Source organism: Hyperoodon ampullatus (genome assembly GCF_949752795.1).
Source record: "Hyperoodon ampullatus genome assembly, chromosome: 4".
NCBI classification, from domain to species: domain Eukaryota; kingdom Metazoa; phylum Chordata; class Mammalia; order Artiodactyla; family Ziphiidae; genus Hyperoodon; species Hyperoodon ampullatus.
In genome coordinates, this window is record NC_136917.1 from 99,525,045 (window position 1) to 99,548,174 (window position 23,130).

A 23,130-nucleotide genomic window follows, 5' to 3' on the forward strand; every position below is an offset into this window, starting at 1 on the left:
CACTATTGGTTTGTAAACCAGAATCAGAGTATAGCTGACAGACAGATGGGCTAGGAGTAAACGTGTCAACTCTGTGTGTTCTTGTTTATCATTCTGTTCACTTATGCTTGTTCAATTAGTATTATACTCAATCCACAGTTTCTCTACTGGGATCTTTTTTTAATTTTTATTTTACATTGGAGTATAGTTGATTTACAATGTTGTGTTAGTTTCAGGCGTACAGCAAAATGATTTAGTTATACATATACATATATCTATTCTTTTTCAGATTCTTTTCCCATATAGGTTATTACAGAGTACTGAGTAGTGTTCCCTGTGCTATACAGTAGGTCCTTGTTGATTACCTATTTTATACATAGTAGTGTGTGTATGTTAATCCCAACCTCCTAATTTACTGGGATTTTTGAAAGCCACTGTTCATTTTGTGAGGATTAGTTCAGTTAAAACTAGATGATATAATCCGTAAGTCCACCTAACCGAGCATATATGGACTGCAATTCACTGAAAGCCAGTCAACAAGTTTGGGGGCCACTGTCCACCCTTCCATGTCATGCAGCTTCTGCTCGTCCCTCAAAATACTTGCAGGTCACATGTGACATATCTGATGTATGGGCTACCAGTGTTAATGCATATATAAAATATTTATGAAGTTTGAATCCTGTCCTATTTTAAATTAAAAAATACATCCAAATAAGCCTAACATTTACGTCCTGTACCCCGTGTGTACATCAACGGTGCTAATCACAAAACTGTTTCATCTGGGTAAAACTATCATTGGTTACTGGTTTAGGCATGGCAGAAGAAAAGGCGGGGAGAAAAAGGTGACAAGAATACTGAAATTTTTCTCCTTTAACTTAGGGGAAAACGTCACCAAATAAATGTGATATATTCCTTTCATGTGGCTAACTAATGCATATAGTTTTTAAAAGGTGCAAAGAATTTCAAGCTTTGCTATGGAAGTCAGTAAATGTGAAGTCTTGCCATCACTTAATTCCTCTGAGCCTCAGTTTCCCCATTTGTGGAATGAAAGAAAATAGCTCTCCAATCTCAGTTTTGAGTCTCTTTTGATTCTTCTATTGATGATTGATTGACTGATGAGTTTGGAACAGACAGTACATTTTAAAATTGTACAATATCAAACTAAGGCATATGAGATAATAAAACTATGTATTATAGTTACATAGCACTTTCATCTTTTCAAAGTAGTTTTTTATCTGTTATTCTTGTGTTTTTACAATTCTATGCAAAGAGAAGGCATAAACGAGGAAAGCTGATGCACAAAAAGTTTATAACTTGCTTGATATCACAATACTAATGAATAATTCAGCTTTGTTAAAACTTTGGTGTTCTGAACCCCTGACGTGAACTCTGAAGCCAAATAACTTCACTAAAAGCAACACACTAGGTCTGCGGTAGTTCTGGAAATAAGGATGTGAGAAACCAGAAGGCTTAGAAAGGGCTGAATCCCCCAAATTTAACAGAGGCCTGACACACAGTGCACTTAATAAATAGTTAATGAATGAGTGAATGAATGAGTGTTGGAAAGAAATCAACCCTCTCTCTGGGAAGACAATATAGAAATGGTAACATGAGCACATTACAGGCTAATCCTGGCTCTGCCACTGTCGCCTTTCTGAACCTCTGTCTCCTCATCCATAAGTACTTTAATACTTACAGAGCATCAACTATATTCCAGCTCTGTGCTACATGCCTGCCCTTGAGGTGTATCAGGAGATTGACAGGAAAAGACAATTTCAATGAGAATTAGTTAAAGATTAGCCAAGCATACATAGGTAGATACATCATCTCAGGCAGAGGGGTTGCTTCATGCAAACACAAAGAAACAGGTGAGCCCTAGCATGGATGATGGGAGAATTACAAGCTGTCAGGAATTACTTAAGTAGTAAGTGTAAGTCAACAAATGACACCCAAGCTGATGGTAGGTTGTGGAGTGCCCCATTGCCTTACTAAGGATATTTTATAGGTGGTGGGGAGCCAGGAGTGGGACATGGTCAGGTTTGGGTTTTGGACATCTGTAACTGTGGGGATTAAATTGTATCAATAATTTTTGCCTTCGACCAGGTTCCCTAGGAAACAGAGCTTGAGGCAGGGATTAGGTGCTGATACTTAATTGGGAGGTATAATCCCAGGTCCTGAGAGAGAGAGAGAAAGAACATGAGGCAGGGAAGACTAGGAAGTAATGCACGGTGATAAGTTTCTGGGCTGGCCATGTTCCCTGTGTTTCAGAGACACAGTGGTTGCCCAGCAGGTGTGCCCACTTGGCCACATGTGGACAGGCAATATGGAGAATCCTGCTTTGGAATGGTTTGTGAGAGGGTGGAAGGCATGGGGAGTTATCTTCCCATCACCTATGCCATTGATCTAAGTTCACCCCATAAGGAGAAAACTTCTGCATTGTTTCATCTGGTTTCTTTGGCAGTTGATCAGGAAGCCAGGTCCCATACTCCACAGTGTGGCTTTTTATCCAAGTGCAGAAGTGGCCTTAGAAGCCAGAAATTTTGGGCATGTGGCAGTTGGGCCTAGATGCACAGTGGCAGCCAAGCAGAGTGCTCAGCCCATTTGGGCAAGTGAAAGTTAGGACAGTCCTAGGCCAGCCCCAGGTGGAAGACCTATAAGGACTCAAGACCAGCCGATTGGTCACAGTGGTGGGATGAGGACCAGCCCCTTGGAAAGACCCAGCCAAAGTCGAGGCTGAGGCAAAGCAGGCAGCTGAGGACCCAGAAGTTCCTTGTGGAACCCAGATATAAAACAGATGTAAGGGGAGCTGTTCTTTGAACAGAAGAGGAGACTCCACACTCCCTTTTTTACTCCATGCATGGTGACCTGGATGCACCCCCTCCTAGTGCTCCTTAGAAGACAATTTGATATTAGGTTAGATTGTCTGCCTTCTGGCACCAACATTCAGACTTTTTTCAGCAGGGTAGATGTGTAATACATCTGAGGAATAATATTTCATTGCTTGTAAGATGAATTTGTTCTCTTACCATTTTATTGGTTTGTGGAATTGCAAAGAAAGGAAGATGTAAACAAGGGTAAACATGGATAGAGTTATAATAAATTGTGGAATTTGAGGTTTTTGAGAATTTGAAGTTCATCTAGTTCAATTCCCTCATATCACAGATGAGAAACCTGGAATTCCAGGGGCTAAGTTGTCTTGGAAAAGGTCATCCAACTAATTAGTGACAGATGGAGGGCTAGAACCAAGGGAATCTGATGCCCAGTCTCAGGCTCTTTCCCCTGTGAATGTGTCTGTGTATATATTTTTGGAGTTCATGAATTTGCTTCAATGCTTTTAAAAATTTGCCTTTTCATTTTCATAACAATATAAAACCATCAATTTTGGCTTATTCTGAACCACCTGAATGATCACCTAGTGTTTCTGTAACCAAACTACAGTGAATCCTTCCTTTGTTGAGAACATAATAGTACAGGCAAGCCAAGTACAGGTGAATCTGCCTGTTGGACTGCTATAACTGAACACCATAGACTGGGTGGATGGAATTCAACAGAAATTTATTTTTCACAGTTCTGGGGATTGAGAAGTCCAAGATCAAGACACAAGCAGATTTGGTGTCTGGTTTCATGGTTCATAAACTGCTGTTTTCTTCTGTGTCCTCACATGATAGAAGGGGTGAGAGATCTCTCTTTTGCCTTTTTTATAAGGGCACTAATCCCATTCACGAGGGCTCCACTCTCATGACCTAATCACTTCCCAACCACCCCACTTCTTAATATCATCACATTGGGCACTAGTTTTCAACATATGAATTTTGGAGAGCACACAAACATTCAAACCATAGCACTGGCCCCTAGTAATTAGTCCTGAATTCACTTTGCAACACAGTATGTTGAAGGAGTTCCATCTTTGTACATATTTATTCAATAACAACAAAGGAATAGCAAAAGCTTTTTCTCCACCAAATTCCAGCAATAATCTGATTCGATATCCATTTAATGCAGATATCAGTGATGCTGTAATGCTGACTTTATCCTGAAGTTAATAGGACAATTTTGCTGGGTTATCAGGTGACATTTTGCTTTAAATGGCATCTGAGGGTTACTCCTGAGCAGAGTTTTTAGATGAATAGGAGATCTGAGTAACCTCAACTAGCAAAAAGCATCTTGAATTCATTAATGCTCTCTTTTCAAAATATTTGTATACATAGGCATTTTCTATATTAGAATGATTATAGTCAAAATTCTGAACCATTAAATATAGGACAGAACCTGGGACTATTTCTACGAGTGTACCCAATATTGAAAATTTAGTTGCAGCAGAAAGGTATAATCCTTCCTATAGATGTGCAATGGTAATTTAAATTTTATTAGTTCCATAGCTTTTAAAATTCAATTTTTAATTTTGTCTTAATTTATCATCTTCTAAGAGCAATTACTTACAACATTCTTCCTAGTTCGTACATATTTTTAAAGCATAAAAATAACACACTTCTGTACTTGAAACCTGAGTTAATGTGTCCTGTTCAAAACAAGTCTGGATATCACCCCGTTTAAAAACTGCCTCACATAGCACACTCCTCCAGGATGCACAATTACAGCAATGACAGACTGGTTAAGGAAAAAGCCTAGATCTTAGATTCCAGAGTGCTAGGCTCAGGTCTGGCTCTGCTAATAACTAGCTGTGTATCTCCATTGATTCATGTGACTTCTCTGGCCCTCAGTTTCCTCATTGGTAAATTAAGGAGATTTTGAGGATCACAAATCCTTATGCCTATTGGCACTGGGTACAGAATTAAGTGAACTAGTCCAGCTGTAAGTTAGACAGTATTGGGGACAATAACTCAGAGGACATTTGCTCTCTCTTTAAAGTTATTTAAATTCAAAACTTTTTTAGCACAATAAAAACAACAAATCTATGGACCAGCTTTGATCTTAGAGTGGCCAGTTTGCAGTTCCTGGACTGCATCTTTAGAACACCTTCCCCAACTCTAAAGAATTAAATGCAATGACTCTAATATAAAAGAGGAGGAGGCCAACACCTAAATGACAAGCACTTAATGGTAATAGGCATAAAAGGAAATCCTCCAGAAGGTTTCAATGTGTTTTAAGAGTGATGCAGTATCATACATAGGAATAGGGCATGAGCAGGACTGGAAGTGCATGATCAGAGTGAGTGAAAGACCTTTCTTGGTCCCAAGTTAACCAACCAAAAGTACTATCTGAACTGTCATCCCTGTTCAATTCTCCAGTGTTATACTCTCAATCTGGTCCAAAGATTCATTCACATTCAACAAATTATAGGTTAGGCACTGTGCCAGATGCTGGAAAGATCTGTAGAAAATCATATTCATGTTTCTCCTTTTTATTAGAGAATGCATTTGATTAGCTGTTCTTCACCATTGCATTTTTTAACCCTCAATTCGTTCCAGGTATTATTAAGAACTAATTCCAATTAAAATTTGAATATTAAATAAGGCATTTGATATGTTTTTTCATCGTTTAGAATCTAAGGGGACAGCATGAGAGTATTTTGAAATGGATATTGTGTTTGCAGAAACAGTGAGGTTACTTGATATACATCCTAACTTTAGGAAGATGTTTTCCTGACTTGGTACAGACCCTAATTTCCTGCTGTCTCGATAGTTAGCATTTAGTGCATGCAGATTTTTTGTCACTGACCAGGACGTTTCTATTCTTCTTCATTTCTTGCATCTATATTCCTCTTTCTCCCAATTGTTTCTAGTCTGGCTATCTTTCATGTCATTTTTGATAGGCACAAATAAAACATAAATGTCAAACTTTGATTCAGTTTCTAAAATCACTTTCACTAAAGATGTTTGAACTCAACCATAAGCTTTGAGGCCCTATTCACAGATGTTTAACTTAAAAGCAAAATAATAAACAATAAATAGAGTGCAGAATAAGAAGGGGCAAAAATTTAATCTGTCCCTAATAGCTGACCACCCCTTGTTTATGACGATACCACATCTATTCTTATAATTGGCTATTTCCTGTTTCAAATGTCTTTTATTCATGTCTGCCCCCTTTCTCTCTGATTATTGCCCTTGTGGTTTTGGTCACCACAGTATCTTTCTCTTCCAAATCAATTGACATTTTTAAGAAAAGAGTCTGCAAAGTGTTCAGCTCTGAGGAGGTGATATATCGAGCATGTGTTGCCATACTATTACAAAGTCTCTCTTCAGGCAACTCTCGTCCGTAACACTTCAGCTATAATGTTTTCAGAGGATTTGTTTGTTTGTTAACTTAGATTTATGCAGTGTTCTATGAATAAATTGGCATGGTTTTAAAAATGTAAAACGTATGACATCATCATAGTAAATGGTCTGTTCTCTGCTTAATAACATTTCAGAACGAGGGCAAAACACCTATTGTTTTAGAGTGACACAAAAATTCACTCTTGGTAGTTTGCCTCTTTAGACAGCTCACGTTAGTCTCTCTGTAAGCAAAGCCCCACTGATCTGGGCCATCTAGGGACTGAAAGCCCCTGCTGATTTATAAATATGGTGATAGTGGGTAGTAATCAAATCAGATAAGCACATTTGTTTTGCATCTTACAAGAAATAAGCAATTAGATACTAAAATAATCAGAGTCTGAATTTTGTGAAGTCAGCTGACATGAAATACATATGCTTCCAGTGGTCCAAATGGTATTTCCATTGATTTATTTTTCACATAGCTCTGAGCAGCCTGCACCTCCACTGTTTGATGTGGCAAAAAAAAAAAAGCCTTTTGCTAATTCAAAACATTTCTTTTTAGGTGCCAGATCGACCTGTCGGCTCTCAGTAGGGAACAGACACACAAGTTGGAGTTGCAGCTGGAGGAAGGGGAGGGGCACCTCGTGTTGCTGGTCACCCTGACAGCTTCGGCCACAGTCAGCATCTCTGACCTCTCCGTCAACTCCCTGGAGGACCCGAAAGAACGCGAGGAAATATTAAAGAGATATGTACGTATGTAAGCCTCCTCCTTCAGGGTCATGGGTGACTAGAAGAGGTTGTAACTAATTTACATGGAGTGATAGAAGTACATCTGCAAAGCTGTCTGACAGATGAATCAGCAGAAGCAGAAGCCTGGGCAGATGCAAATACCATGCATATCTTTGCAGAAGCACTTGGGGTACCCATGGATATCTAGACACCTGGTCTTCTCTCGACTCTCTTCCAGAGCAAGTTCTAGATTCTGAGATTCTCCTTAGTCATTTTATCACACCACAAAATGATCATGCAGGGAAACTTCCTGTAATGGAAAGTCGAGTTTATATAACACTTTAAAATGAGTTCATTGATTATTTGTCATTGGAATTAAGATTTCTTTGTCTTTACAAGTTTGAAATGGAGTTAACTTCACCTGCTTTTTAATTAGTAGGTTGGTTACTGGAGGATATTCACAGAAATACTTTTTCCTTTCAACTGCTTAGAAAAGCCTCACTTCATTCCTTTAATTTTTAAAAATCGAATGTGAAATATAATTAAAAGGAAGCTTTCTTACCTTTCGATCAGATGTGGAGTGATAGGGTGGCATAGTGAGTCACTAAAATAAGTACCCTTCTCAAATTTTATCAAACCCAAACATTCACAACCAAATCTACCTATTTCCCAGCATCCTCACGGTCTGCATTTCCCACCATGTAGTTTTCTTGAATCAACAGAGAGGGGAGCTCTTACTCCATTGTTCTCTCTTAGTGAAGCCTCGAGAAAGTGAATGTCTCGGTACCCGTGAAGCTGGAAGAAAAAAGAAAAGCTTTTCCACTTAAAATTACAAAGCTTGTATTGTACAATGCTGCCAGGTGTTTAGAAGGCTCCTCTAGACACTCAGTCATGAAACCAAGCTCTGACTAACAAAGAACCGCTTAATTTTTTTTTTTTTTTTTAGATTTTAAAATATTCCTATTTGCTGACTGACATCCTTCCAATAACTGAATTTAATAAAGATGTACCTTATCAGGCTGTGCAGATAACATGAAGTGCTGGTACTAATGCTCTACAATATTCCTCAAACAGATTAGCAGGATGTGTGCTTCAGCAAATTTATTCTGGCTATCTCCACTGAATCAGCTGTCTGCTAATGCTTGTACAACTCATCCACCAATGGTGTTATCATAAACAATTTAATAGAGGTGACTTAGCAAGGCTAAACAGTATATATTTTTAAACCACCTAAGAGCCCAAGATATTGTGTGGCCTCTTCTAATACATAAATGCAGTTGTGAAAATTATTTCACATTTTGGTACCCACCAAGACATATTCTCCTGTTCACAGAAGTGAGACTCATGAATTAAAACAATTTTAAAGAAATTAATTCATATATTAATATAAAAATGATTCTAGGTATTATAATGTTGTATTTGATGGATTAATATTTGATACTATCCCGTATATTAGAATGATACTACGGGCTAGGTAATTAGAAATGATCCAATTACTGTTTTTTTTTTCCTTTTTGCTGTAAGGAATTCCTTAAATCAGCCATTTCCATTTAGAATTTGAGTATTTGTTTCTATACCTACTTTCAAATATTAGTTATTATTTCAGTAAAATGTAAAATATTATGTGGATGTCCCGGCTAATTCTCAGATTATATTCTGCTCAATATACTAAAAAGTGAACCAAGTTTAAATATACTTTTTTTTAGCCCTGAATTTCAAGCATAGGCCTGTATCTCCCTTTAGAATCATATTTGCTAAGAAGCTAGTGTATGCAATATAGCACATGTATTTTGATTACTCATAGCAATGCAAGGACAAAGATCTATAATTTAGGGTTTCAGAGTGTTTCCTTTTTATTCTATAGATTATAAAATGAATGAATACTGTATGATGTTTGAAATATCACTTGTTTTGGAGAAACATATAATATAAAAGAGTTTATTTGGAGAATTATACATATGTTTTCCTGTGAGAACTTGTGTATTTATTTTTTTTAAGTTTAGGTTCAACCTAAGAATTTGATTTGGCTCTGGTTCTGGTGAGGAAAGTAAGTGGATTGCCCCACTCTCATAAGGAACAGCCCTGAAAAGGTTCTCCGTTGCTGTCATTCAGCTGTTCATTGCAAAGCATTGAAGCCCCACAAATTAAACAGACGTTACTGTGTGTGCCATTATTTGATCACCCCATTCTGAAAAGATGGCTAATTCCATTTTTCTTTTTTTTTCTTCTTTTTGCGGGGCGGGTGGTGGGGAAGCAGGGAAGGTCAACAGGGGGTGGGTAGTAATGGGTAGTAGACCAAGAGCGATTGTATGACCTTTTCAGAATGGGGATGCTGAACCCTTGCTCCCCCTTGTCACAGTTTAAAAACCAGAGGAGCTAGTTTAGAGAAGAAGTTGTTAGCATTCCATTTTTATTATGACATTTCACAGTCATCTGATTTAATGTCCCTTGACCGGATTGTCCACCGTGAGACGATAGGCTTGAAATGTTATTTAGAGCATTGATAAAAGGTGAGCGGTTCTAAGATGACAGCGAGTCATAAGGCTGGTGGTGTGACATTAATTTTCTCCATAACAGAGATGGAATAAGACGTCACGGTGACAAGCTGTCAATCAGTTCTGGCCCCTCAGAGCATCTCGATGCCATAGGACGGGGTATTGCCTCTCCCGTAATAGAGCTGAACTGAGATGCTCTCCCTGACAGCTGCTGCAGCCATAGAGAAAATATATTATACAGCCTTTCATTAAAAAAATAAAGAGGACTCCTCTCCAGAGCCTTTCAATCTTTTCCCATCTATTGAGGGCTGAAAGGATACACAGCAAATCATAGATTCCTCTGCTATGGAAATTTCTGGCTTCAGAAGCCATCCAGGTTTTGAGGCCTTCTAAAATAACCATAAATAACAAGGCAGGAATACCTCTTGATGAAGCATTCCTTAAAGTTATATTTTTAAACTGATATATTTACATTTTTTCCTTTTTTGTTTTTTGATGGTCTTATTATAATCCATGTGTTACTGGCCTAAGCAGTTGAAGTTTGCAATAAATTACAGAGCGTCAGCTGACTCGAGGAAATGAAACCTTCAAATAATAATTACCCCTCCAAATGGAAAGCAGAACTTAGGAGCTGAAGCACCAGAAGCAGTGTGACTCTGCAGTGAGGTTACCAGAATGAAAACGATTCTCTGACTGAAGATATTTGTTTTAGTCACAGTGAAACTTAGTTTAAATTGCTCCTAAAAATTAAAGGACAGGAACCTTTTGCTAAAACTCTTCTCCATCGTTAGATTAGGAGACTTACCTGGTCTGTAACACTCAGTAAGCTCTGAGATTAGAAACAGCTTCCCATACCTGATCATTACGCCCTTAGGAAGACAACATGCCTACAAATCTCTGAATTATAATACTGTGGTCTAAAGTTTCCACTTCTAAACTGTAATTTACAGGAATGCAAATGGAGAGAGAAGTGCATTTTTATTGAACCCTGTCACGGGCGTAGTTTCAACACAGTTTGGGTGATAAACAACTGTTTAAAAACAATAAAAGATTAAGAGCTAATCCTTGTGCTAAACACTCTTTTTTAAAAGTTAGGCTCTGAGATTACACGTCTATCTGCCTTTCCTCCTCTCAGTGTGCCAAGGTCAGAGCATCAGTGTAAACAATGACTAGTCACATGGGGTTGATAAAGTTAATATCGCGGTAAGCTTGTGCTTGTCAGTCTTCTCACATTCTCAATGCAAAGATGGGAATGTTCCATAGTAACATTTTAATAGATAACTTTATTAGGTAAAACTATGCTATGCTCCCGGTTTTAAAGCATCTGAACGATTATGATAAAGAAGTACCTTTGATTTACTGAATAAAAGTGCTGATCTTGTCATGAGAAAGATGCAATGAAGTATAAATAAACAAATGCATATCATGTTCTATAGGTTGATTTTACTCTCTATTTGTGTCCGTTAATTAGAGTTCTGAATTATTTTCTTGCTATCCCTCTTTTAATTCCTTCTGGTATTACGCTTATTCAAACTCTACCATTATTAATTTATGAAATTAAATAGGGTTCAGTATTTGGATCTGATTCTTCTATCAAAATTTGTATACTTCTATACCTACTACTATGACAAACAAAATTACAAATTTAAGAAAAATTACTCATCACTTTTGAATTTATTTTTTAATCAACTTGATTTATTTTCGAAGACAAAAATAAAGCAAATAAATTTTAAAAACACCTAAAAGGTGTGTGGTAGAAATATGTCTTTTGAATCAAATATTAGAAAATAGTCTTAACTAATTTAACCCTTATCTAGCACCTACCATTTGCAAAGCTGCCCAAGAAGAAAAGAGTAGAAAAATAATTAATTTAATGTTGTCTTTCTTATTCCCAAAGTCTGAAGTGTGTTACTTAACCAACAACTTAAGATTCAGTATTAAGAATCAATAGTCTACAAATCATCATGCCCATAGATAAAAGATTTCTTGGAGCGCCTTGGTAAAGGAGACTGATGGAAGAATGCAAACATGTCGTATTTTATAATTTATTGTTCATCATCTACTGCTAATTACTTACGGGGGAGAAATGTTGTGGTATTTTTTACTCTTTCAAAAAATCTACTTATATAGCAACAATTATCTACATAAATGTGTGTGTGCGTGTGTGTGTGTGTGTGTGTCTGTATACATTCTTGATGGTGGAAAGGTCATCTGTACTGAAGAAACACAAATATCCCTTTGATAACTTAAGCAGCATCCTGAGATCAACTGTAACACTTAATATTTCCTCAGCGCACTCTTTGAGACCCTTTATGACCTTTCTTTTCTAATACTGATGTTTCAGAGCCCATTGCGGATATTTCACAACCTGAAAGATGTGGGATTCCTCCAGGTGAAAGTGATCAGAGCAGAAGGGTTAATGGCCGCTGATGTCACAGGTAAGAGCCGATGCAGTTTTCCTTTTGCCTGTATATCAAGCAGCATGCAAGGTGTACACCATGTGATGACTGAACTTTTCATTTCACCTGACTCGATCATCAGAGTAAATAATACAAAGTTTGTTGATCTTACAAAGATTTGCTATCCACCTGATTTTTATACTGTCTCTGCTTTTTAAAAGAAGGGTAACATGTTAAAAAGTAAACAATAAAAAGGGAAACAACTTTTGAATTGTTGCCTTCTCCAAAGTTTAGTCAGCATAGTGGTTATATTTCTTCCAGGTTTCACCATTTTGGCATTTTGGGGTAGTAATGCTGTATCTTTTTCTCTTAGACAGTATCAGCTTCCCTCAGATGATATTGTAGCATCAACACTGATAATTCAAACATGCATGAAATCTGTTGCATAGTTCACTGAAAAGTTTAAATACATAATACTCAATTCCTTGGTATGAACTGTTGGTATTTGGGTTGCTGATACAATCCCTTAGTTGTCCAAATTCCCTAGCACATCCCAGAGATCATTCTGGATCTAAACTAAATATCTGCATTGTTCTAATTTTTTTTTAACCAAGAAGCAGGCCTGTAAAAATGCCAGACTCAGTATGATGTCTTAAAGCTTCCTGATTTGGATATTGCTGTTTCTGTGACATGTTAATTAATTAATTATTTCATCAATTTCCAGAATTAAATTATTGTTTTGAATTTGCAACTATGTGAGCATTCACTTATTCTTAAATTTCATAGGCTTTGGGGGGTATTTATACAATTCCTTAAATTGTCCATCTCAAGGTGGATAATAAATAGGACTGATTTGACCAATTTTGTGCAGATTTCCCTGTTCCTGAAAGAAAGTGTCCACTTATTATTTGTGGAAATATGCTTACCACTGTGAATGGCCAGCAAGTTGACCCTTAAAGGGTAGCTAACTTATTTGAAGGGGAGAAATGTACTTTTCCCACCATATAAGGGCTTGCAAACCCATTACATGATCACTGCTGCCCTTAATTCATGGAACAGAATCAAAACCTAATTAAAAGATCACATGCCTTAAAACTAAAATAGCAGATGTCTGTTCAAAAATGGCAATATTTAAAATTTTTTAATATTTGCATAGTATTAAATGAATGTTTACTGTGTTATAAAAGTAAAAATGTTGAGAGTTTACAGTTTCTTTAAAGAGGATTTTATCAACTCATTTGTAACCAAGAAGATAATAACAACTGTCAGATATTATTTCAAAATAGGCATACCTGAAAATAGTGGGAGAGAGGATTGTCTGTAATCTTTTTGCAAATATACTGACGTGGCTCCTTGTACTAAACCATTAGTGAATGCTAAGTTTATTCACTTTGTATTTTATTTCTGATGTGGTTAAAATCAAATTAATCTGGACACAATGATTTTTAAATTATTATGCTGCTTTCGTTATTAGAACCAACAGTCAACAGTGAATGGTTGACTGACTGCTTTTTTTTTGTTTGTTCACTTTGGACGTTAACTTAAAGACCAGAACAGGAACTCAGGGCTGCTTTTACACTACAGAGGTTCTGGCCAGCCTTTGATTCTCAGCAGCAGGTAGATTCAGGAATTCATGGCCTAGATGTTCACCATCATGGGAAATATCTTCACTTTTCTTCAGGATTTTCTGCGGGGTAGGGGAGCAACCAGTGTTGGGCTAAAAACATCTGAAGATAGGGAGAAAAGCCTAAAATAAAAAGTATCTCAGAGGGCACCTAAGTGTTAAGAACTATCACTGGGTATTTATAGTGGGCACAATAATTTCTTACAGAAAAATTCAAGTCCCCTTTACTTCAGAAGTTTATATACCTGCCCATTACACAAGTTAAATGCAATTATATGTTTGTCTCTCTTGGAGAGAAGCTGTCACTGCTTTTGAAACTTCATGAATATGCAAACCACGTTAACCCAGTTGGCCTATATGCCACTAAGCAAGTTAAAGTACATGTTCTCTTGAAGCTGGAAAAAATAGATGCATTTCTTTCGTAATGGTTCTAGGTAAATTAATGTGAATAAGAATCACCTTTTCCCTAGGGATTCAGTGAGACATAATTTTGATCTGATAAAATGAACTTTAATTTGGGGAATACTAAATAACAGATTCTCCATTTTTTCCTTCTAGTTTTAGGGACATAATGATTCCTCATTCCTCACTGACCTTATAATCTAATGTGCTCTGAATAAGAGAGATGTTAAACTATTCAGGGGCAAGAGGATAATTCAGTCTTTGACCTTGCTCACTCTTGGACCTTTTGTGGTCTTTATGACATTTGTGATGGTGGCAGAAACCGAGGACCATGTATTTAAGACAGAAATGTCTGAATAGTCTACCAAGTTTTTAAAAAAGTCTTTACTTCTGAAAAGGATAAATATTTATATGTATACTGATCCTTCCTGGTCTTTATCATGAAATTTGGGTATCATGAAATTTGAGCTTATCATAGATAAGCTCTTTGCATACTTTATCTCCTACTTGCTCAAGGAAGAACTTTAAAAATATGTTTTATATCTCAGTGGATAATCATAGTCAGGCTCTACAAGATATTCAGCAACAGTTTGAGGGAAGGGAATAGAGTCAATGGTGCGTCTTCAGATGCTCAAATTAGCATCCATTTAGGATTGTTGTAGATGGAGAGGGGACATTTTAAATCACTGATAGCAAAAAATATTTTTTGACCTGATATGAATGAGGCTATAGCTATAAGATACCTAGTTGGTTTCTGAACACTTTCCCAGACAAGTCCAACAACACAAACTCATATTTGCCCAACTTTACCCTATATTTAAAATATTTTTAATGATTAAAACATAAAGTTAAACTTCCATAGTTGAAGCAAAAAATTTTAAATTACAATATTCTGTCATTTAGCATGAGCACAAGAGAAAAGAGATTCTATAATCTTTTAAGTAGCCATCAATCTTACTGCAGTTCCAAAGAGTTTTTTCCTTTCAAAATGTAAAATTTTTCTTTTGTTACAACACATTCATTGAGAAACATTGTGATACTGTATTAACTCTGTGTGAATAAAGAGCAATTGAGACTTTCTTTGAATGAGTGAGTATAAAGCACAAATTACTTTTTAATGAAACCCTCAATTCTTTCCCTTTCCACAAAAAGCCTATAGCCTTGTTCAGCTGAAGTCTACTACAGTAGGTCACTTCAGTTAAGCCCCTAATAAACTGTTGATAGTCGAGGGTAGTTTTTTCTTCCATCTCAATAGCCCAGTGTTGGACAGTGCACTTCAAATCATTAAGGTTAATACAGATTTTAAAAAGAGATTAACTCTGGTGGTTAAGGCCTCAATTTACAACTCCCACACATACACATGCATTGAGCGAGGCACAAGAGTGGATTGAAATTTCAGTCAAATTGTGGGCAGCCTTTCACAGCCTGAGAAAGTGGCACTCCGGTTTTCAAAGTTGGTCAGCTAAATTCTTCGTGAGGGAAAAAGTTTGATTAACTGAAAAATACTGCACGGTACAACTTACTTACCTTTCACGTAACCAGTGAAAAGGTTAATGTCTCTCTGGATCATCAAAGCAAAACCTGCAGATCCTCTGGCCCTGTGTTCACTGGGGGAAGATTCTACCACTAAATCAAGTGCTCCCTGAAACTGGACAGATTGTGAGGAGAGAGAGACCAATGGTGGACTTTTTTTTTTTTTTTTTTTTTGGTGGTGGTGATGAGAAACAGTTCATGTATGTTGGAATTGGTCTTTTCTAGTTTCTAATTATTCTTCCTTGGACGGGGCCTAATTTTTGCATTCAGCCGAACATTTAAAGTCTTCTGTATTGAGTGAGGCTTTCTTTGCAGCGTATTTAGACTTGGCCTATTGGTTCTTTCAAGTTCTTAGAGAAGAAAAAGAAAAAGGTTCTTCTCCTCAGCCCCTCCCCTTCATTTTCCCCTGGGTTTTTTTTGAGCTCCTGAGGAAGAGGTCACAGCCTCCCCAGGGATTACCAGCCACTCAGTTTCAGAAACACTGATATGGGAAACTGTGAAACCCTTTCAAAAGATGCCCTACCTTTTCACTCTATTAAAAGGTACACTAATATAAAACTTCTTCACTCCAGGTGAATTGATCTCTCAAATTAATGCGCCATCTCTTTTAGGAAACAATAGAGGGAGAGAGAGGAAAAAAAAGGAAGAGAGGGAGAGAATTTTACAGTTAACATAAGCTGTCATTGAAATAGCATATCTTTTTCTAGAACAACACTACACATAAAGATTTGTAACTCACCAGCTCCATAGTCTGGAAATCTACCAGTTTTTAAGAGAGCTGTTGACTACCCCTTTATTTGCATAGACTTTTCCCATGTTTTTCTTTAGGAAAACTGTCTTCATTGTTGGAAAATATTTCAGTAACAAAACAGCAGAAAAAGACATGCTACGGTTTTTTTATCAGCTTCCGTGAGAGTCTTATTATCTTAAGAAATAACAGTTAGCAGCTCAGATTCATTAGCAGAGCTAAATTTAAGCCCCATTTGACAGGCTGCCTAGAAAACATTTTGTTTTGCTGTCTGTGGGCTTTAATTAAGATGTGTTCAATTTCAGTCCTCTTCAGTCTAGCCTCCACAACCCACCCCAACTTGCTGTGTCACAGACCGGCGATCAGACACTTTCAGATGGTCCGGCCCATGACTTTGACCTTCTGTGCAGTCCAGCGTTCCCTGGGGAACCGTTCAACTCATGAGGTCTGATTTCACACTTCCAGGATGCCTCAGCTCTCTTAACAATGACAGGGAGACAAAGCCCTTTAGAGCAGGCCGCATGGGGACTTGTTTAAATTGGAAACCAGAGAGGAGTCAAGGAACAAGGTTATGGGCTACAGAATAGTGCTTTTAATAAAGAGCTCACAGCTCCCGCTCAGCTCAAAGAAGTCTACCTCTGTACAATTAATTGAGCCATTTATCTGGAGCATCTTAGGTCTCTACTTTCTCACAGATTGTGTGGTAAATATCAGCTAGGAAGCAAATGAGATATGCATGAAATGAATTTTAACACTTTGATTACTGTGCCTCCAGTCTTCATTAAAAGTAAATTTATTTGTATTTCTGACCTCATTATCAGTAGGCTGCCTGCATTTTTAGTGGTTCCTGTGATTTCCAGCTTGAGTGTGTCATGAAGGTATATTTTATACAGAGATTTGGATTTATTATTCTTGATATTTTCTCTGAATATTATAGGTCTATTCAGAGAAAGAAAATGAAAAGGTAGCTGTACAGAGAAAGGCGAGCCTCTTCTTTGAAAGTTTTATATACTGAATGCCAAGCACATATACATCCAAGCTATTATCCTTTTAAAAAATTAACTCTTGTGGGTTACTCAAGCAAATAGCATAAGATATGAGCAATTGTCACTTGAGTGGCTCTCAGAATACGATAGCTCTACCGGTAGAAGTAGCTATGCTGTTTCTTTTATAGAATTGTAGCAGTTTGAATTTTTATTTATTTTATTTATTTATTTATTTTTGGCTGCGTTGGGTCTTCGTTGTTGCGTGCAGGCTTTCTCTAGTCGTGGGGAACGGGGGCTACTCTTCACTGCGGTGCTCAGGCTTCTCATTGCAGTGGCTTCTCTTGTTGCGGAGCACGGGCTCTAAGTGCATAGGCTTCAGTAGTTGTGGCACGTGGGCTCAGTAGTTGTGGCTTGTGGGCTCTAGAGTGCAGGCTCAGTAGTTGTGGCACACGGGCTTAGTGGTTCTGCAGCATGTGGAATCCTCCCGGGCCAGGGCTCGAACCCGTGTCCCTTGCACTGGCAGGCGGACTCTCAACCACTGCGCCACCAGGAAAGCCCAGCAGTTTGAATTTTTAATAGCATATGACTTTCATTGCCATCATCACATTTGATAACATTGACGATATCTGATAAATGCAGCCTTAGAGTTTATGATCATTATTTAAAACCTATGTTAGAAGAAAAGAAAATGGATATCCTTTAAACTCTACATAGTCCCATTGAAAGTATTATATATCTAATGCAGTGGAATTCCTTCCTATTTGTGAATTATCAAGGGTAAAATAATTTACCCAAAAAGGGGGTTATTTGTGGATGTAATTTTTAAACTTTCATTGTCTTAAAATCTTAAAACTATATTTCCTGAAACATAAACCAAAGTTTTACACAAAATATATTGTAAATTTCCCAAGTATGCTTTATTTCCTTTATATAACCTAATGTTTCTATTTGCTTTTTAATAATTAAGCTTGTAGAAGACTGTTAAGCAGATAGTATACTTTGAGAAGAAATTTCATGCAATTTAGAATGCATTAAAAACATCCAACACCTGACATTCTTATCATTATAATATACCTAGTTTAGAAAACAGTATGACGCACATACATGTTAAATGTCTTAACACTATATAAATCTCTTCCGTAAGAATGAGACTAGACAAAGGCATCACAAGGAAAGAAAGAAAATCATTACTCTTTATTCTTTTATGCCACCATATTGCATATAGAAATAAAAGCTGCTTCCTTTTAGTAATTTTATTTTTAAAAAGCTAAATCATATTCTAATTATAGAAATGCAAAAGTATCCGTCTAAAACCAAAAGTTGATAAATTTGTGAAAAGAGGAATTAAAATGATAATTTAACATAAGGGCTGGTGAGGCCTGAGTCTGAACTAGTGTTTTACAGGGAGTTACAGAAATCATGTGTGATTCATATGCAGGTCACATGGTTAGAAGATACTGCTCTGGAAGAATAGGTGGGATGACAAAAGAGATTAATAATTGGGTTTGATATGCTCTAGAGGTGAAGGACTGTGGGCTGAGAAAGTGGTGGTCCCACTATCAATGGGAAATGAGGAAAAGAGAAATACTATAAAATAATTAATTGAGTTCTGTGGAACTAAGATTACAAAATGATCCTTTGAGTAAAGAAATAGAGAATTGCTGATTTGGCTTGGAGGGCTAGCTCCAGGGTTTCACTCAGTGCTGGAAGAAATGCTTTCAGATGTTAGAATTAGTGTTTAAAATTAAACTATTATATATATTTTGTTACATTATGATATTGGTGTGTAAATAAGAAATGCGTTTTCTAGAACGGTGGGTTAGGGAAATGCTGCAGACAGGATCTGGATTTAACTAGGCTATTGAAATAAAATCTTACTACAGGGATGTTTGGATGATATGATAGCATAGTTAGACTCATAAATGACTAAACCTTCAAGCCCAAAGGGTGATTATATTAAAGGATTAATGGCTAAATGGAGGAATGCAGGGCTCTATCCTTGGTCTAACCTGTTCAATGTATTTACTAATGACTTTGAGGAGATAATTGGCTGCTTCCTTATCAAACTTGCTAGGAGGCATAGTTAATTCATTTTACATGAGACCAATGTATGTATGCTATTTATATATATATATGTATAATAGGTACAACATACAATTTATATATATAATCAACAGACTGAAATTACAGGCTTAGTTCCGCAAGATGAACATTAAAAAGAATAAATCAAAAATCTTACCTCTGTACAAAACAGTGATATCTTGCTTTAACAGTAGAAAATACAGAAAAGACTTTGAGTTTGACTTGAGTTTAATCTCCATGAGAGTGAATTATACATACGTCAGTTTTGTTACATTGAATAAAAGGAGAATGTTGAGAATGATACTCTCTTTTGGGCTCCTCAGACATCCTGGGGTATGAATTCAGTTTTAAAAGCTACACTTTAAAGAAGGACATTGACAGACTGACCAGAAAATATCCTTGGTTGGTATATCTGGCATTTTAAAATCAAGGCCATTGAAAATAGCTCAGTGAAAGTGATAATGACAATAATAGTGGCAACGAATATTTATTGAGCCCTTATCACATGTCAGACACTACACTAAGCTTGGTACAAGGATTATCACAGTTAATCTCACAACAATCTAATTAGGTATTGTTGTTATCTCCACTTTACAAATTAGAAAACTGAGGTGTGGAGAGGTTAAGTAAGTTGTCTAGATCAACAGACACACACACACACCCCAGCTTGTACATGGCAAGGCAGGGATGCCAATCCACATCTATTCAGTGAAGCCATGAAGTTGAACCAGAGAGAGGAAGATGTGGAATTGGATATGATTTCTTTTGTCAATTATCCAAAGCCTGTCATGGGGAGGGTGTTGATAGGAGTTGGCAGAAGTAGTAATGGCCAAGGTTCAATCCAAAGAGCAAACTTTCTTCTAGCACATTTAATCAGAAAGGGATTTGTTATAGAGTTTTCAATGGATCACAGAATCTTTGGAGGCAGGAAGGGTCTAAGAAAACAAGCTCTAAGCTCACTTTCCAGAAGTTAATACTAAAGCTACATGAAAGAACCAAGGAGTTTCAGCTCCTGCCACATGGGTATGTTGGGAAGACATTGTGTCAGCTGCTTACACTACTCCTGCTTGCTGTGTGAGCAGCAGCAGAATGGACTCCACGCCCTCTCAGATAACTGAGTTCTAAAGTCAAATATTAGGCAAGTAACTCTGATTGGTGCAACCTAAATCACATCTGCACCCCCAGCTGCAAGGGAGGCCCTTGTGGCCTCTCTAGGTCAGGAAGAGACATACTAGAAATAGTTAGAATAGATGCTCAGCAAGCCATCCACACTATCCAGTGCAGGAGAGCAGGTAACAAACATGAATCAGATACAGATGCTGTGCCCCTCCTTTACACCCATTATTTCATTTAAACTTCAAAAATTACTACAGAGGGCAAATCATAGAATAGACAATAGCTGGAGAGACATAAAATGTAAAGAAACATTTCCCCCAATTTACGACTGCCAAAAAGTAGATCACAATATTCCTATGGATGTAGTGATTCCACGTCGCTGGAACCTTTGAAGCCAAGCCTGTATGACCACCTGGTTGCAGAGGGGATTCAAGTCCGATATGAGCTTTTGAACTTGACCTCTAAGGCTTCTCTCCCAGTCCTAAGAATCTGAGATCCTGCAAAGGGTGCCAAGATGAATAACAGATACCTGAATGAGTAGATATTATGTAGAAGAGAAATAAAAAGACAAAGATATCATTCTAAAGACAAAGGCTTGACAGATGGCAATTTTCAGTTTTATTGCCTAAAAATATAAAAAGGTTTAATCACCTAAAACAGTTCTTAATTTTTTAAGTCTAAAGAATTTTATTCCATTGCAAAAGACCTCTCCAGCTAGTTAATTTACTTGTAGGAAAGATTATGTGAAACCTCAGGCTTCTCTGTGGAGAATCTAATTGAATATGTATTTACATAGGTCCTAAAGTATCTTCAAGGGCTTGTAAACTCAAAGGAGCTTATGGTATATTTTTATATGTATTTGAGGCCAAACAACTTCTGTGTGTCTAATCCAGTAACGTCACTTGTATGTAGCTTCTTATTAAATATTAATTGAAAATAAAGCCTTTAAATGTTTTTTTACCATAATTTATCTAAACTCTTAAAGGCTTAGACATAACTTCTCTATTGCCTCTCCTCATTTTCTAAATCCCATAGTCTCCTCTTTCTTTATTTTCCAGTTTCTTGTCTGTCTTGTTTTATTGCCCATTCATCTGTCATAAATTTTGAGCTTCCCAGCTAATACCAAGAAGGTTTACTTCTAGGACTCAAGAATGCATCTAGTTAAACACAATGCTGTAAATATTCTTTTGCATCTAGTTCTATATACCAAGGGAGATAAACTCATGTATACATTAAACTTTATTTCCATTGCTCTTAGTCATGGTTCTCAAAGTGTGGCTTGGGAACCTCTGGGGATCCCCAAGACCCATTTAGGAATTTGTGAATTCAAAACTGTTTTCATAATAATACTGAGATGTTATTTGCTTTTTTCACTTTCATTCTCCCATGAGTGTACAATGGAGTTTTTCAAAGGCTACATAATATTTGATCACTCTGATGTTAACATGTCATGGATTTATTATTGTTATTTCTTAATGGATGATAGGTTACATCTCTCATTTTTTTAATTGAAGTATAGTTGATGTACAATATTTTGTAAGTTACAGGTGTACAATATAGTGATTCACAATTTTTAAAAGTTATTCTCCATTTATAGTTATTATAAAATATTGGCTATATTCCCTGTTGTACAATGTATCCTTGTAGCTTATTTTATACCTAAAAGTTTGTACCTCTTAAACCTATACTCCTATATTGCCCCTGCCCCCTTCCATCTCCCCACTGGTGACCACTAATTTATTCTCTATATCTGTGAGTCTGTTTCCTTTTTGTTATATTCACTAGTCTGTTGTATTTTTTAGATTCTACATATAATTGATATCAGACAGTATTTGTCTTTCTCTGTCTGATTTATTTCACTTAGCATAATACCCTCCAAGTCCATCCATGTTTTTGCAAATGGCAAATTTTCCTTCTTTTTTATGGCTGAATAGTATTCCATTGTATATATATACCCCATCTTCTTTATCCATTCATGGACACTTAGGTTGCTTCCATATCTTGGCAATTGTACATAATGCTGCTATGAACGTTGGGGTGCCTGTATCTTTTCAAATTAGTGCTTTTATTTTTTTCAGACATGTACCCTGGAGTGGAATTGCTGGGTCATATGGCAGTTCTATTGTCAGTTTTTTGAGTAACCTCCATACTGTTTCCAGAGTGGCTGCACCAATTTAAATTCCCACCAACAGTGTACAAGGGTTCCTTTTTCTCCACATGCTCACCAACATTTGTTGTTTGTGTTCTTTTTGATTATAGCCATTCTGACAGGTGTGAAGTGATATCTCATTGTGGTTTTGGTTTGCATTTCCCTGATGACTAGTGATATTGACCATCTTTTCATGTGCCTATTGGCCATCTACATTTCTTCTTTGGAAAAATGTCTATTCAGGTCTTCTGCCCATTTTTTAATCACATTGTTTTTTTGATTTTGAGTTGTATGAACTGTTTATATATTTTGGATATTAACTCCTTATCAGTCATATCATTTGCAAATATTTTCTCCCATTCAGCAGGTTGTCTTTTCATTTTGTTGATGGCTCCCTTTGCTGTGCAAAGGAAATTAAGTTTAATTAGGTCCCATTTGTTTATTTTTGTTTATATTTCCGTGCTTTGGGAGACAGATCCAAAAAATACTTCTCTGATTTATGTTAAAAAGTGTTCTGCCTATGTTATCCTCTAGGACAGGGGTCCCCAACCCCCAGACCACAGACCGATACTGGTCTATGGCCTGTTAGGAACCAGGCCGCACAGCAGGAGGTGAGCGGCGGTGAGTGAGCGAAGCTTCATCTGTATTTACAGCCGCTCCCCATCGCTCACAT

The 23,130-nt window shown here is 36.9% G+C and overlaps 1 protein-coding gene across 16 annotated transcripts in view; it reads left to right on the plus strand.

Moving 5' to 3' along the window:
* Nucleotides 1-23,130, plus strand: part of MCTP1 (multiple C2 and transmembrane domain containing 1) — a gene marked incomplete at both ends in the record, with an annotated part of 539,514 nt that overhangs the window by 341,062 nt on the left and 175,322 nt on the right. For 15 of the 16 annotated variants that reach the window (XM_079702735.1, XM_079702743.1, XM_079702744.1 and 12 more), the window contains 2 exons: nt 6,757-6,943; nt 11,763-11,856. The exons of the other annotated variant lie outside the window; for it this stretch is intronic. In XM_079702735.1, coding sequence (XP_079558861.1) covers nt 6,757-6,943; nt 11,763-11,856 — 281 coding nt within the window. The remainder of the gene's footprint in view (nt 1-6,756; nt 6,944-11,762; nt 11,857-23,130) is intronic. 16 annotated transcript variants of the gene reach the window in all.